The 16,067-nt window shown below is 42.3% G+C and overlaps 1 protein-coding gene across 7 annotated transcripts in view; it reads left to right on the top strand.

Annotated features, from left to right (window-relative positions):
- The window catches only part of bmal2 (basic helix-loop-helix ARNT like 2), a 41,831-nt gene that overhangs the window by 13,161 nt on the left and 12,603 nt on the right, over window positions 1-16,067 (top strand). For all 7 annotated transcript variants that reach the window (XM_088645899.1, XM_088645901.1, XM_088645904.1 and 4 more), the window contains exons 2-10: window positions 7,140-7,284; window positions 9,148-9,186; window positions 10,404-10,445; window positions 11,518-11,675; window positions 11,955-12,034; window positions 13,391-13,483; window positions 13,870-13,987; window positions 14,547-14,696; window positions 15,770-16,004. In XM_088645899.1, the coding sequence (XP_088502025.1) occupies window positions 7,140-7,284; window positions 9,148-9,186; window positions 10,404-10,445; window positions 11,518-11,675; window positions 11,955-12,034; window positions 13,391-13,483; window positions 13,870-13,987; window positions 14,547-14,696; window positions 15,770-16,004 (1,060 nt within the window). The remainder of the gene's footprint in view (window positions 1-7,139; window positions 7,285-9,147; window positions 9,187-10,403; window positions 10,446-11,517; window positions 11,676-11,954; window positions 12,035-13,390; window positions 13,484-13,869; window positions 13,988-14,546; window positions 14,697-15,769; window positions 16,005-16,067) is intronic.

The raw sequence follows: 16,067 nt of genomic DNA, 5'->3' as shown, positions 1-16,067 counted from the left end.
AAGTATTTTATGTGGTCCCTATTCAGTGGAGAAAGCAAGCATGTTTTATTGCACAGCTAGTTTTCTTTAAGTGTAACATTAAGATGATGAGAAATGAAAGGAGGCCTCTGTTTTTTTTTGGTTTCCTTAATTCTGTTGATTTTAAAATGTTACAAAAAACACAACTCCTGGGGAAAGCCGTGTTCAAAATGATGTGGTTGTTTACACATTGACCTTATTGTAATGCTTCATTCACATTTAAACAACAGTTTCTATAGAAATTCGTGAGGCAGGGAGCTCAGACTTGTGAAGAGGCATCAGAAGCAGGCCTTGTCGTGAAAAGTTCCTGAACTATGTTTCACACAGTGTGCAGTTCTGTTACAAGCCCTTTCTCTGAAGAAATAACAGCTCCATGATTCTCTTGCGGTATGGTTATTCTAGCTTCTATAAAAGATATTTCAAAGATCTTTGTTTTGTTTTTCTGAGCTGTATGTGTTTATCATCTTTTTAGCGATGGGAAAACATGACCCAATTTTTGTGTCTTCAACCCTTCCTTTGTTGTTGATTAAGTCATTAGGCTATTTGTTTCTCTCAGCAATGGAGAAGCTGCTGGCCAAATTCAGTTTTTTTATGAATGAAAAATGTTAGTGTTTAAAGTGTATCATTACCAGTACAAATCCTGTGTAATCCTGCTCCAGTTCTTCAACTCAAGACTTGGTCTTAAAAATCAGGTTGCTGATGTGTCAAGTGTTATTTAGGTCAGTAGGTCTTTAGAGCAGGGTTAAAAATAGGATCTAGGGATCAGAACAGTGCCGTTAAAGTCTTTGCTATTGTCCTTCAAGCTGCATGACCTGTTTTGGCGATTGTAGGACATCGCAGCAAACTGTACAGCACATACAGTAACTGGACAGGTTGGCTGTAGAGCTGAGATGCTGTTTAAATTGGAGGTAATTTGTATGTGCACGATAATTGAAAATACTTTCTTAATACTACAGATGATTGGTATTCCCAGCCTTGCATAGAATGTTTTATAAGTCCTGTTCACAAAGTCTGAAGTCTTAAGCTGTTTATGACCATTGGGGAAAAAAAATATCTTAATCTTATGTTGTAGTAGTATGGGCTATAACAGATGTGTTTGTGTAACGTTGTGTTTGTAGTTGCAGACAGAAGCTTTTATCACCTCTTCCTCTGAGGTTGTATCTAGTGAATGCTAATGCACAGATCATTAAAACACTGGAAAACAAATGCATGCATGACTTTAGAAAAGCAAAGGTTGTGTATTTTAGATATAAGAAAGGGGCCATGCCACTGTCTAAGTCAGCCAGTATCACTCAGTTGGGATAATGGCAAAAGTCAAATAATGAAAGCAAAATGGCAGACTTAAACTTTCACTTGCTTCACAAGTTTCCCAAGGAAGATATCAATACTGCGTCTCGGGTGGAGCCCACACAAAGCTCTGCATTAACCCTTATGGCCTATAGGAACGTAGAAAAATAGCTCTAAGCCTTTTGCCACCTGCAAAGGGGAAGAGAGGAAGTTTTAAACTGAGCCATGACAATATGCAGGATCGAGGTGAACACTGGCCAAAGAGCAAGAAACACTGAAAAAAATCATTCTTGGCCGCATTCAAGGTACACATTCTACAGTGTTTCAGTCTGTGTAAAGAAGAAAAACATTTTTTTACTAATTTTTTATTTTCATTGAGTCATTGTAGCTGAATTATTCTACGAGTGTATTGTTTCATTATTCTTGATAATTGTGTAAAACTGATCAATTTATGTTTCTGATAAAACAATTTGTGCACATCTTGTATCAAATAGTCAATTAAAAACCTAATAACATCCACATGGGTATATTATAGGTACAGAGACCTTTTAAGTCGTGCTGCCTGAAAATATTCAAGTACAACAATGACAACTGAATTATTTTTTTGTATTAAAGGAAGCATTCCTACAATATATAAGCAGTTCTTATTGTTTTCACACAGAAGCACAAGTTCAGCCCATAAAGGACAAGTATTAGAAAAGGCAAGAGTGTTACATACTACTGTACTCGAAGCACTTAAGGTGGACAAGACTGCAGGGCCTGAGGAATTGATATTCTCACATGTGCACTGAAGGAAATGAGAATATATTCACCTGCCATTATCAGACAGACCACCAGTGGTCACTAAAGGTAGAGTACACCCCGTGGCCGGAAACATTGAATTTAGTGTCCATCCAGAATAAAGGGGATAGCAGGTGTGTGAGTGTGTGTCTGTGTGTCCCCTGTGATGGACTGGTGTGTGTGTGTGTGTGTGTGTGTGTGTGTGTGTGTGTGTGTGTGTGTGTGTGTGTGTGTGTGTGTGTGTGTGTGTCTCCTATGATGGACTGGTGTCCTGTCCGGGCTGTGTGTGTGTGTGTCCTGTGATGGACTGGTGTCCTGTCCGGGCTGTGTGTGTGTGTGTGCCCTGTGATGGACTGGTGTCCTGTCCAGGGTGTGTGTGTGTGTGTGTGTGTGCCCTGTGATGGACTGGTGTCCTGTCCAGGGTGTGTGTGTGTGCCCTGTGATGGACTGGTGTCCTGTCCAGGGTGTGTGTGTGTGTGTGTGTCCTGTGATGGACTGGTGTCCTGTCCAGGGTGTGTGTGTGTGTGTGTGTGTGTGTGTGTGTGTGTGTGTGTGTGTGTGTGTGTGTGTGTGTGTGTGTCCTGTGATGGACTGGTGTCCTGTCCAGGGTGTGTGAGTGTGTGTGTGTGCCCTGTGATGGACTGGTGTCCTGTCCAGGGTGTGTATGTGTGTGTGTGTCCTGTGATGGACTGGTGTCCTGTCCAGGGTGTGTGTGTGTGTGTGTGTGTGTGTGTGTGTGTGTGTGTGTGTGTGTGTCCTGTGATGGACTGGTGTCCTGTCCAGGGTGTGTGAGTGTGTGTGAGTGCCCTGTGATGGACTGGTGTCCTCTCCAGGGTGTGTGTGCCCTGTGATGGACTGGTGTCCTTTCCAGGGTGTGTGAGTGTGTGTGTGCCCTGTGATGGACTGGTGTCCTCTCCAGGGTGTGTGTGTGCCCTGTGATGGGCTGGTGTCCTCTCCAGGGTGTGTGAGTGTGTGTCTGTGTGCCCTGTGATGGACTGGTGTCCTCTCCAGGGTGTGTGAGTGTGTGTGTGTGCCCTGTGATGGGCTGGTGTCCTGTCCAGGGTGTGTGTCTGTGTGCCCTGTGATGGGCTGGTGTCCTGTCCAGGGTGTGTGTCTGTGTGCCCTGTGATGGGCTGGTGTCCTGTCCAGGGTGTGTGTGTGCCCTGTGATGGGCTGGTGTCCTGTCCAGGGTGTGTGTCTGTGTGCCCTGTGATGGACTGGTGTCCTGTCCAGGGTGTGTGAGTGTGTGTGTGCCCTGTGATGGACTGGTGTCCTGTCCAGGGTGTGTGAGTGTGCCCTGTGATGGGCTGGTGTCCTGTCCAGGGTGTGTGAGTGTGTGTGTGTGCCCTGTGATGGGCTGGTGTCCTGTCCAGGGTATATCCCACCTTGCTCCCCGTTGCTTGCCAATTAATTTACCTGCCTTGTCTGTTCAAATAAATGTCAGTTTGTTTCCTGAAAGCTTCTGTTACTGGTGTAACAGAAGTGTCCTGTTTCTCTACAGCTCGCTGTAATACTGGATGTGCAGTGAGGATCTACCATTAATACTGTATCCTGATATCAGAAGGAACAGCCAGTGCCTGGAGCTGTTGACGTACTGTAGCTGGTGGCTGCTACAATACAGATTTTATCACACTGGCAGATTTCACCCACTATACTGGTTTTTAGTCACTCTGAGACCATGCACATGAGATCATAGCATTTGAACATAGTAATAAGGACACACAGTAATAAAAGCCTTAGATAAATTTGTAAAGGTATTGGCACAAGTGTGATTTTGGTTAAATAATTATTATATCACCACAAACTTTAATTGTTATGACATCACATTCGTACTCTAAACAAAAAACCTGTCCAAATACGTTTGATCACATATAATTAACTTTTAAATACATCTTGACTACTAGTTAAATCTCGATTCTAGAAAGGCAAGGCAGAATGTATATATGCCTGTAGCAGTGGGGTTTGGCCTATCACTCCTTTTGTACTGGAGAAGAAGGCTCCTGCTGGGATTATAGCTGTATTAAAAGAGAGTTTGAATAAGTGGGTCAGTGGAGCAGATATAAAGTTGTATAAAAAAATAGTTCAAATGCTTTCAATTTTCCAAAGCTCAGCTCATACTTCTAGTTCGGCTATTGGCTGTGTTGTAAAACTTTAGGTATTCGGGATTTTAACTGCATTGAACTCAGCTGAGTCACCATTATTGTTAATTGACCTGCCAGACCCTCAGCTGGCACTAACGAAATGATGACTGAATAATATGACCGTTCATTTTTATCTGTCACTGCAGTGTGCTTGGGCAGCACTGTGGTCTGGTCAATAGCCCTTATGCCTCACAGCTCGAAGGTCTTGGGCTGGAACCCGGTCTGCGGTGCTCTTCTATGCGGAGTCTGCACGTCCCTGTGGACGGTAGTGTTGATGGGCTACTGTGAACTGGTACTGGGAGAAAGGAGTGGGGGTTCATACCTGGTGGTGTTTGTTCCCATTCAGACCATTACTGGTTATGGGACTATAGAGAAATAGACCACAGGTGAGAGGAACCCTTTGTGGAGCAGTTATGTGGCTCTTATGTTCTAATAAGTAAGACGTTTAAAAATGAGAGAGTAATTATTTATTCTCCATAAATGTAACTTAATTCGGGGAAAAAGAAGTGTGAGAATTGATGTAATGGTGTAATAGCCCATTCTGGAGCTTCTGATGGCTTGTGGGAATTTTTTGTCATTTGTCTGAAGGGAGGCCAATTTGTGGGTTTCTCAGACGCCTTCACATTGTGCCAGACTCGGTTATTGTGCTTTAAATTAAATTAGACAGCGTGGGGGTAAACTGAGGGCTGTTGGGATTAACTCTAAACCACAAAACTGATGCTTGCTTTTTTCGACAATATTGCTGAAAGAACCATTCAAGGCCCTTCAGTTGGGATGCGAAAAATTCTGTTCCAGCTCATGAAAGTCAGGTCCTGTCAAAGCCTGCTCATAACAGTTAGTTTTTTTTAAGTTGAATCACAAGTGGAAGAATTTTTCTGCCACGTCTAGCACATGCCATGAAACAGTGGTCACTTACATTATGTGCCCTGGGGTGTTGGAGTGTGAGAAGCTTGATTTACTTTGAATTTTAGTGGATTTGCTTATAATTTGAAACTAATGTAATGTTTAAATTGCCTTTTAATAGTATTGGTAGGTTTTAATTTATCCTCATAAGACTAGTGCTCTAGTACGGAGTTCATTAAATACAGTTAAGGAGGCAGCAGGAGGAGAGGGGTAATCTGGAGCAGTTTTTCTCAAATGCAGCCAGCAGTGAGTTTTCTCATGGCTACAGCAGTAATTATGCCATTTACTGATTCCTATCTCTTCATTATTAGTTGGACATCACTTATGAGAGTGAATTTTTAAATATACTTCAATATTGCTAAGAGATTACCGAGGCAATTGCATTGTATAATGTTTCTGTTTTCTTGGACAAGTACAGGCTTCAAAGTGTCTGGACTTCAGTGTGCAGAAATGCAATAATCTATTGTGCTTGATCTATATTGACTTCTTTTCATGATGCTGCCTTAATAAACAGGAGTAATTTAAGTGAAGCAGCCTTGCAAGTGCAGGTGGCAACTCTCAAAGACCAAGCAAGGCGGCAGACTGAGTCTCACACCATCTTGTGCCTGTCCACCACTTATTTCTAGAGAGCTGTGTTTTGACTGAGCAAGTCTGCTGGTATATCCATCCATCTGTATCCAGGCAAACAATGGACTGAGTGGACGTCACAGGACAGACAGACACAGACACGCACACACACCAGGGCCAGTTTTCCCAGAATCCAGTTTACCTGCCAGCCTGTCTTTGGCCTGTGGGAGGACACTGGAGCACCCAGAGGAGACCCACACTAGCACAGGATGAAGGGCCCCATCGGGGCAGAGAGTAGGCCATTCTGGCTTGTTCTGTAGTTGAGTAGCCTGGTGAATCTAAAATTCAGGCCAGCCGCATTTTGAAGGAGCCCAGATTTTGGGCCTCGACCACCTGGCTGGGAAGCCTGTTCCAGACTCCAACAACTCTTTGTGTAAAGATGAATGATTCCATTTTATTTTCACACTTGAGCTCCTCCCCTTGTTTTACTGTACAGTCTGCGGTCATTCACCAGTTGAGCCACAGTATAGTTGAGGGTTTTGTTATACATTTTTTTACAGATTATATCCAATCTCCATGTTCTCCATGACTGAAGAGGTTTAGTCCTTATGCTTTTTAGTCTTTAGGTCTGTATGCGACAGTTTCCAGAAACCAGGGATGATCATCTTTGATGTTTCTTGAGCTTTTTGTGATATAGTGATCAAAGTTATTTAAATTATCCTAAATGATTCTTACTAGTACATTGAAAAACATGAGGATAACATCTCAGACATTTTGCACACATACTGTACCATTAATTTATTTATTCTTCCCTACATTTTCTGCCTGAATACTAGAAGAATCTGCAATAATTCTGCTACAGTGATTAAGCATATTTCTGTACATTGTGTTGGTAGGCACATGTTTGTAACCTACCTAGAATTAAGAGAGTTTCTGCAGGTTTTCCATAGAGATGTGTGCTGTCCATTTAGGAGGTCAATTAACATTCTAGCATGGCTTTTAATCTCACTGTCCTCCACAGGGGACAAGTGCCAGTGACCTGCTGTACCAGCTTACATGCTACCTGGGCAGCCAGAATTAGAGATCTATCTCTCATTAACCTAAAAAAGAGCCACCACCAATCCTTACTTGTAGAATAAAAAAATAAGGCAACGTGCCAAACTTGTGCTAATGCTGTATTATATTACTAATACAATATTAAAGTGTGTGCCATTTGTCACTTTGCCTTAGATGCATCAAAGCATGTGGAAAAATGACAAATTAAATGTGCCTGATTTTTTTTGTTGCATTTTTACAAAATATAGTAATTATTAAACATGATGTATGCTCAATAAATGAGTTGTGTTGAGGGGCACGACGCGTCTCTCAGAAACCTGACCGGGATGGAGCGTGCCGCGGCCCTGAGGATGACTCATGTGTCTCTGGGTTCCTCCTCTCTTTCAGAGGATGTGTTGGCCGAAGAAAGCCAAGGTCTCTCTGTGCCCCTGTCCAGCTTGATGCCCCCGGCTCCAGCCACTGGCGTGTCCTCCGGCTCCCCTGTATCCAGCATGGACCTGCCCCGGAAGCGGAAAGGAAGCACTGACAACCTGTGAGTGATCTCCCGGCCGCGTGCGAGTCTCACAGCAGCGGAGGAGCTGAGGGGGGACACGATGGTGGGGAATGGGGGGAGGCCGATGTGTCTTCTGATTTTTGTTCCAACTAAGTTCTTCGTCGCAGGTCAAGTGACTGACTGGTGTTTCTTTAATGCGGCCACTTGGGCTGAAGCCGAGGTCAAAAGGACACACCCGCTGTGGGAGTCTGCCACATCGTCACTCCCACTGGCTGCTCATTCTACACAAGCCGTCAAGAGCTCAGTTTATTTAGAAATAAGGAAGCAAATACTCAGCAGGATGAGGAGAGATCTTGTCGGAAATACACCTGTACCTCTTTTGGCAAACATGGTTCATTCCCAGAAACCCTTTCATATATCGAAAATTCATTAAAAAGAAAAACCTTTATTTCTTATGGGGAAAAATTACGATCCTCTCCAGACCCTAAAAATATCAACCCTATTTTCACCAAACAATGACAAGAGACCCAATAATAAATAACATTCAAACTTAGTAGTAAAAAAACACTATTTACCTAGTTAGACATCAGTAATCATACCTACTACTATCATACTATGCAGTACTATATAGTAACTACTTCATTTGATTTTTGTCCATTTAAACACACTTAAAAGTTTTCTTTTCTTAACACATTAAGGCTCCATAATAAATTCTAAATCACAGGTTTTTTTACATGAGCAGTAAGAGCACACACGACAGTAACGCACAAAGCAAGATGTAGTGAACTGTATCGCACGTCTTTCCTGCCACCCCATAGGCTCTGTGCCCAGACTAGTCGGGAATGTGATGCAATGAAATAAAAATCCTGCCTGTGACTAAAGCTGTCTCTTAAAAAGGTGCTAAATGAATGGGAACCTATTTCCTTATTCTAAAACACTGCATCTCTAACCAATGAAAGTCATTTAGTATGTGGGTTGTACAATTAGGAAATCCATAGTTCTAACACTATAAGACAGTGAAGTGCATTGTAAGTATACAGCCTACCTGGATAGATTCTGGTTCCTTAGACTGCTGAAGGACGTACAGTATCTCTCTCTCTCTTGGTTCCATCAAATCTCCTCACTGCCTTCTGTCTCTTTTCTACCATTTTTAAACCTCTTTTGAGGACTATTTCCTATGCCTGCCTGACCTATCCATTTGAAGGCTGTCATAATGACCTCATGCAGAACGGAGGGGCCACTGTTAAATTCTTATGTTCTAAGGTGGCTGACTTAATGGTTTAATGGAGAAGCCTGGGTTAATGATTAGTTCCATTCTTTTGATCATTTGTGTCTTTGTGTCTTGTGTAGTGACTCAGGACACAGGGCAGCTGCATGAACACTTAAAACAGTGCCTAGTTCTAAATTTACTGGAGAGAGTAATGTGTTTTAAGGTAAATGAATCCAAGAAACTCAACAGTGTTGTAGATTAATGATTCCAGGTGGATATTAAGATAAGATCACTTTATTGGCCATATACAATTTTTGTATTAGGAATTTATTTTCACATACCCCAGCTTGCTCTCCATGAGACACACAGACAGGGAGAGAAGCTTGGGGTCAGAGCGCAGGGTCAGTCATTTATACAGCTCCCTGGAGCAGTTGGGGGTAAGGGCCTCTGCTGTAGGATTCCTCTGCTGCCCGCGGGATACGAACCGGGAACTTTTCAGCCACAGGTGCAAAACCTTAGCCACAGAGCCGCCACACCGCCCCAAGAAAGATGAGCCAGGCAGGAGTCAAGCCTACAATCTTCTGATCCTTAGTCAGATGCGTTATTCATTGCATATCCATTGTATATTAAATACATATACATATCCATCAGACTACAATTCATCTCTTGGTTTGGTGTTTTTTGTCTTCTAGGGATCCTGTTGATGTCGATATGGAGGATGAACAAGACAGGTACATTTTCTAAATTAGTAGTAGTAGTCTAAATTGAAAAACCTTGGGGTGATATTTGATTCAGGCTTAACATTCGACCCACATGTGCAGCATATTGTTAAACATCTTTCTTTCACCTCAGACATATCGCTAGACTACGCCCAATGTTATCACTAACTATGGCTGAAAAGCTGATCAACACAATTATGTTCCCTCGAATTGACTACTGTAATGAACTACTTTCTGGGGTTTCTAAATCCACATTGAACAAACTCCAGTATGTCCAAAATTCTGCAGCCAGAATCCTGACCAGGTCTAGTGCAAGTGATCACATTACTCCTATCCTGGAGTCCTTGCACTGGCGTCCTGTCAAGTTTCATGTCGACTTCAAAATCCTCATGCTCACCTATAAGGCTCTGCATAGCTTGCTACCTCAGTACCTGTCTGAAATATTATTGCCCTACTCCCCACCTCGCAACCTTCGCACTTCTAATTCTGCTCTCCTAACTGTCCCCCAAGCCCGTCTACACTCTGTGGGTGACAGGGCTTCTCCTGTTATGCCTCAGAGCTCTGGAACTCAATCCCCAAGGATATTGGAGTCACCTTCTCTAAACTCCTTCAAATCCAGACTCAAAACCCTCTTCTTCAGAAAAGCCTTTACTTAACTAGTTCCATTCTTCGCCCCTCTGCTCCTACTCTATTTAGCACCACCATCTACTGTCTCCTCTCATTGTGTATTCTCATCATGTTTATCTTTTTTTAATTGTTTTTGTTGCCGTTTTATTTCTGTAAAGCGCTTTGAGAAGCCACCTTTAAAGGTGCTGTATAAAAAAAAAGTTAATTTTGCCTACGGGAGCTGCTTACATTTGCTTGCTTACATTTGCATTTAGTGTTTAAGGCAAATGTCTGCCCTATTTAAAGTGGATCAGATGTTGACCTTAAGAAAAATAGAAAAATTTCAATGTAGATTTTGTTAACCGGATGAATTCTCTGGGAGGCACAATGCTGGGGCCCCTGGGTGCTGCTAGTGCCTCTCAGCTCTGCATTTGGTTCTGTACTGGAATGCCTTCTGTGTGGAGTTTGCATGTCATCTGTCTTTATTTGGACATGCTCAGGGTGTAATTCCTTGTGCCCTGTGTTTTCTGCGTGTTTTAATTTGCAGATGCCTTTTCAGCAAGAAGTGGTTTTCTGACAGCGGGTATACATGGGATATCTAATCCTTTTTTTACCTTTTGCAGAGCTGAGGGAGATGACCTGCAAGTAAAAGTGAAGTGTTTTAGGTATGAACTTTCCTCTTTGTGAATTTTTGGAGTTGTGTACTTGAGAATCTTTCTTCCAGTTTCATAAAAAAAATCAGAAATAACTATTTCCACAGTGAAAGACGGAAAGACAAATACTTAAGATCTCAGTAACGTATTTGCTTGGGCAAACACATTTAAGAGATTACTGAAGTTTAAGTCTTAAGATTTATAAAGTACATTCATCATTAGTACTACATTTTACCACGTACCATGGTAAATTTCAGTGCTATGAAATTTCGAGATGTAATTTCATATAGAGGCTGATCTGTTAGATATTCAGTTATGCTTATGAATATTTTTATAGTGGTTGTCCATTTTATTGGTCTTCTTTTTAATAAAAAGTCTAATGAATTTTGTTTGTAGCTGTTGTAGATGTCAGTCCCATCAAATCAAATTCAAATCAAATCCAATTCCCTTTAAATCCCTTTGAAACCAGTGGTGTCACACACAGCTTTAAAGTCCTGCTGTGACCAGTGCAGCCCTGTCTCCACCTTCAGAGCCTCCTGCAAAGCACAGAGTTGTGCCTCTCCAAAAGACCAGGTCTCCTGCTCTGGGGGATTTCAGCACTAATTGGGGTGTTGTCACCTTCTGTCACAGGCACGGCCTCTGAGCTAATTTATATTGGTGTAATAACCGTCAGTAGAAACAAGCACATTTTTTGATACCAGTGGCAGATTAGCTCAGGATTCTGATTTTCAGTTTTGCTGTATAGGAGAACATAATGAATATTGGCAACAAGGAACTGCTGTTCCCTGGTTTTGACGTTCCACAGATGTTTTAATTACAGCGAATTAAAATGATCCGCTTTAGGTTTACTTGCATGAAACAAAAGAGGAGAAGGAGACACATGCTTCTCTCTAGGCAATGTCATCGGAAAACTACTATAAACTGGATTGTGCATATCAAGAAAATGACTTGGAGTTAGGTGGTCTGAAATCACTGTATTGGGCAGGAGAACCTGGTTTTCCCGCAGTGTGACAAAGAAGGATGCGGCACATCTTAGGTCATCTTAATGTAGTTTCTAACTGCAGTCGTTCTATATCGCCTCTAGAGAGCCACACAGCCAAATCGAGAAGAGGAGGAGGGACAAAATGAACAACCTTATTGACGAGCTATCTGCCATGATCCCGCCCTGTAACCCCGTGTCTCGCAAGCTAGACAAGCTCACTGTGCTGAGGATGGCCGTGCAGCACTTGAAATCACTGAAAGGTAAGCATTGCAGACAACCTCCCCTTACCTATAATGCATTGTCAGCCGTGTGGCGATGTGGGAATGCCCTTCTCACTAGATGTTTACACTGGTATAGAAGTGCCTCAAAATATGATGACAGCTTGCAGGAAAGTGGCATTTTGAGAAAGGCTGCTATGCCTTTAGGTAGCATATTATGTGCATCTGAAGTCTCTTCTCCATTAACTGGAGGCAGGCCTGAGCTGTAGTCATGCTGGATTTTGTTTTCCGGTTTCCCTGACTTTTCTCATTGCTAACCAGGTGCCACCAGCTCTTTTGCTGAAGCCAGTTACAAGCCTTCATTCCTGCCTGATGACGAGCTCAAACATCTAGTACTCAGGGTAACTGACTCTACTTTACCCTTATTCCTCCTGTTGTTGTGATCTGCTTGGGAAAGCAGTGATCGTGAACAGGTTTATTATGATTTCTGTTTATGGCCAAGAGCCTTGAGTGCTCATGTGATCAAAAGAAAAACTTAAAACAAGCAGTCTTTTGCTCTGGCTTGGAGAGAATACAATAACAAATAAAGAAAATAAATGATACTATTAATAAAGAAAATCAAGAATGTAGTACATTATCCATCGATAGTGTTTTATGAATGTGATGCAGGTGGTTTAATTCTCCACTGCTGAATTCAAAAGAAGAGATTCTATATACAAATGTAATCTGTTATCTGAGGTACTGTAAAACAGCTGTTGATAATGGATTTACACACTATAGACAGATTTATACAGTTTTTGAGATGGCATTTAAGAGAAGCATTCTACTTCCTATTGTTCTTAAGTGTATTACTACAGATGGGCTCTATTAAGGTAAAAAACAACCATGTGTCATTATCAAAGAATGCTGCTAATGCTGAATGAATGATAACATTGATCAGTTTCAATGTTCCCGATTCCTTTTAAATATTTCGTTTTTTATTTATACTCCTTTTAAAAAAAATTGAAATCCAGTTTTTTTCAATGTTTCATGATCACTTTACCCAGGCAGATGTTTGAACAGCACAGTGACTTAATGGAATAAGTTATTGTTTCAGAATGGAAATAAGTGTCTAATGCTTAACACGTAAACACACAAACTGTAACATCATCACAGAATTTAGAAATGTTTTTATCACTGCAGGTATAGCAGGTCATTAAATCATAGGCAGACTGGCTGAATATATATTTCAACAAGATTAATTAGGACACTTTTGCATTGCTGATTTCTTTAATCACTTTGTATGTTGCAGTTGTTTTTGAGAAGTGCACTTGGAGTCTTACACTATAACCAAGATTCTCTGGACGGTGGAAATGCCTGTTCAGTTGTATTAACAATTTTCCTTGTTCACGTTAAGATTACCCTTAAGTACTCGGACAGAAGCCCTCTTTGACAAAGTTAAGGCTCTCAGCTGTTTAGGCTGCACCACTGCACCTCTGATGAATCTACCCAATGAATGGCATGTCTCTTCTGAGCAGTGAGTACCAATTGGGCAAGCCTGAGCCAGCTAGGTGTTGAATGCTGAGGTCCTCTCTGAGCTAGGCACAGCCAGGGATTACACAAAGACATTAGAGATGGGACTTGACTGTAGCCTGGGTGGAGTGAGTCGAACTAGTTTGAGCTGGGTTGAAACAGAGAAGAAGAAAGGCTGTTTCATCAGTGCGTCGGAGCTCCTGAAGGTGGAGTGGTGTTAACTCCTGTGACTGCCCGTTGTACAGGCTGCGGACGGCTTCCTGTTTGTTGTGGGGTGCGATCGGGGAAAAATTCTTTTTGTGTCGGAGTCGGTTTCCAAGATACTGAACTACAGTCGGGTGAGTACTGGAGTTGCACAGCTATTGCTGATAGTTGGTGGTGCTGGAATTGTACAGTTATAAACAGAATGAAGATCCTTTGTGCTTAATTTTATATATTAAATGTGCACTTCATGTAATATGTATACATTTGATCCATGCATTATTTTTGGGTTCTTGCAGCGGTTACAGTAATGAAATGGTATAGATGGGCAAAAAGTGGTAGAAGAAAGGTTGAAGCAATTTAATTGTTTAAGGGTTCATTTAAAAAAAATAAAGTTAGGGATAAAGAAATATATTTTTTAAACCCTTTCTTCATACAGTATACAGTTAGGTAGAATCTTCTTGGTGAGAGATGTTTTTCTTTCCTTTCATTTATTTAATATTAAATTTGTACTTTTTTCTAGGCTGAATTGATCGGACAAAGTCTTTTCGACTATGTGCACCCCAAGGATATTGCCAAGGTCAAGGAGCAGCTTTCTGCTTCCGAGGTTTTCCCTCGGGAAAGGCTAATCGATGCCAAAAGTAAGATTAAAATCGGAAAACTGATTTCCCAAACTGTTCCAGAGTTTACTCTTCATAGCGTAATTCTCCGTCGGGTTAGAATCAGAATTTGAAGACGTAAAAGATTAACAAGGTTTTAATAGGTAATTGTCTAACCACTTCTTCCATGGCTGAGAGGCTGGAGACCATCCCAGCAAGCAATGGGCACAAATCAGGGTACAACCTGGGCAGGAGACCAGTCCATCTCAGGACAGAGGCCCGGAGACGTCCTCTAACCAGGGCCAGTCTTCCCTGACACCATTTGACCAGCCAGTATGTCTCTGGACTGTGGGAGGAATCCAGAGCACCCCAAGGGAAACCCACTCCAAAGCGGGGAGAACATGCGGACCCTAAACGCAGTAGCGCGCCAGGTCCTGAATTGAACCCTGGGCTCCAGTGAAGCGAGGCAGCAAATGCTAACCACTGCCCCACAGTGCTGCCCTCATGTAGGCTGCACGAGTTCAGAAGATGGCTAGAACTCGTTCCAGGTTTCTCAGCGACATACGGGCTGGGCTGGGACTGATGGTGCTCTCGTCTCCAGCTGGGTTACAGGTACAGACGGACATCCCAGTAGGTACAGCTCGCCTGTGCTCGGGAGCTCGCCGGTCCTTCTTCTGCCGAATGAAGTATAACAGGGTGGTCGTGAAGACAGAAGACAAAGACTTCAAGCCGAGTACTTCCAAGAAGAAAGGTAAGGATGAATCTGGAAGTCGCGCTTCTTTCCTCTTAAAACACTTCGCCCGAAGCAGCGTCTGTTAGAGTTGAGGACTGTTGCTGGTGCTTGTCATAGAGCAATTTTCAGGCTTTACATGGTGTCCTTGATTACATACTATAGATTTAAGTGCTGGCTGATGATGGTTTTTTTTTCCAGTTACAAACTATAATCAAAAAGGTGCCTTTTGAACATAACATTACAATAAAAACATTTTTGACCACTTATTCTGTTGGATGGATACAGATATGTACTGAACATTGCAAACAAATGCAGACATTAATAGTGCACAATTAGCTGTCGTGTCTGTAAACTGAAGTGAATGCTTTAGTCCCATAAACCTGTTAGTTTTCTAAACCCTAGACATGTCTGTTTAAGGTCACAACTGTCATGGTCTAATGGATAAAATGCATCTCGATATTTACAGCTGTCTGTCTTGTATATCTTAAATCCCCCTAAACCCTCGTTAACCTTTAACCTCCCTGACATCTCCTCCAGTAATCCTCGCAGATTAATCTTCCATATTATATAAATTTAAATTGGCAATATTTTATTCTTTGCTATTTTGCTTTCTTATACATAAAGTCAATTCCAGCCGAAGTTAACTCGTGTAAGTTGTGCAGAGAAGTCACGAGATTCACCGATTAAGTGTTTTCACCATTATCACTACTATCACCGTTAGTGTTTTTCACCATGGATACTGGGGAAACAACAGACTCTTGAAACTGGAGGAAGAAAGGGTAATCTCATTCTCATATAGATGATTGCAGTTTAACAGGCTCCCTTTTCTTTTAAAGAGTGTGTGTGACTTAAAACACGTAGGAGGAAATTATCTGGAAATGCGTATATGTACATTAAAGATTAGGAGGAAAGAGGCTGTCTTTTTATGTTTCATAACGTGCGACACCACGTTTTTGGATCGATCGGAGCTTGAAACAGGGGGTGTTTTAATGTGCTTGTGTAAATGTCCAGATTGTAGTAGCATGAGAGTGAGTGTGAGATGAGGACACCGCAGCTTGTGTTGGTGACCCTTGACCCTTGTACTGTTGTAGAGTTTCAGAGGTACTGCACTGTTCACTGCACTGGCTACATGCGGAGCTGGCCGGCCAGCCAGGTGGGGGTGGAGAGCGATTCAGAGAAGGAGAGCAATAACTTCAGCTGCCTTGTGGCCATAGGACGCCTGCACCCTCACACACTCCCCCCAGCCAACGGGGAAGTCAAGGTCAAGCCCACAGAATTCGTGACACGCTGCGCCGTGGATGGGAAATTCACCTTTGTGGACCAGAGGTGAGGCCGAGCGTTCTTATTTCCCGTTTTGCTCACTTGCCAGAATTATAAACTCTATACCAT

The sequence above is a fragment of the Lepisosteus platostomus genome, chromosome 9 (genome assembly GCF_059453375.1).
Source record: "Lepisosteus platostomus isolate fLepPlt1 chromosome 9, fLepPlt1.hap1, whole genome shotgun sequence".
In the NCBI taxonomy this organism is placed as follows: Eukaryota; Metazoa; Chordata; class Actinopteri; order Semionotiformes; family Lepisosteidae; genus Lepisosteus; species Lepisosteus platostomus.
This window is presented reverse-complemented; position numbering and strand designations above follow the sequence as displayed.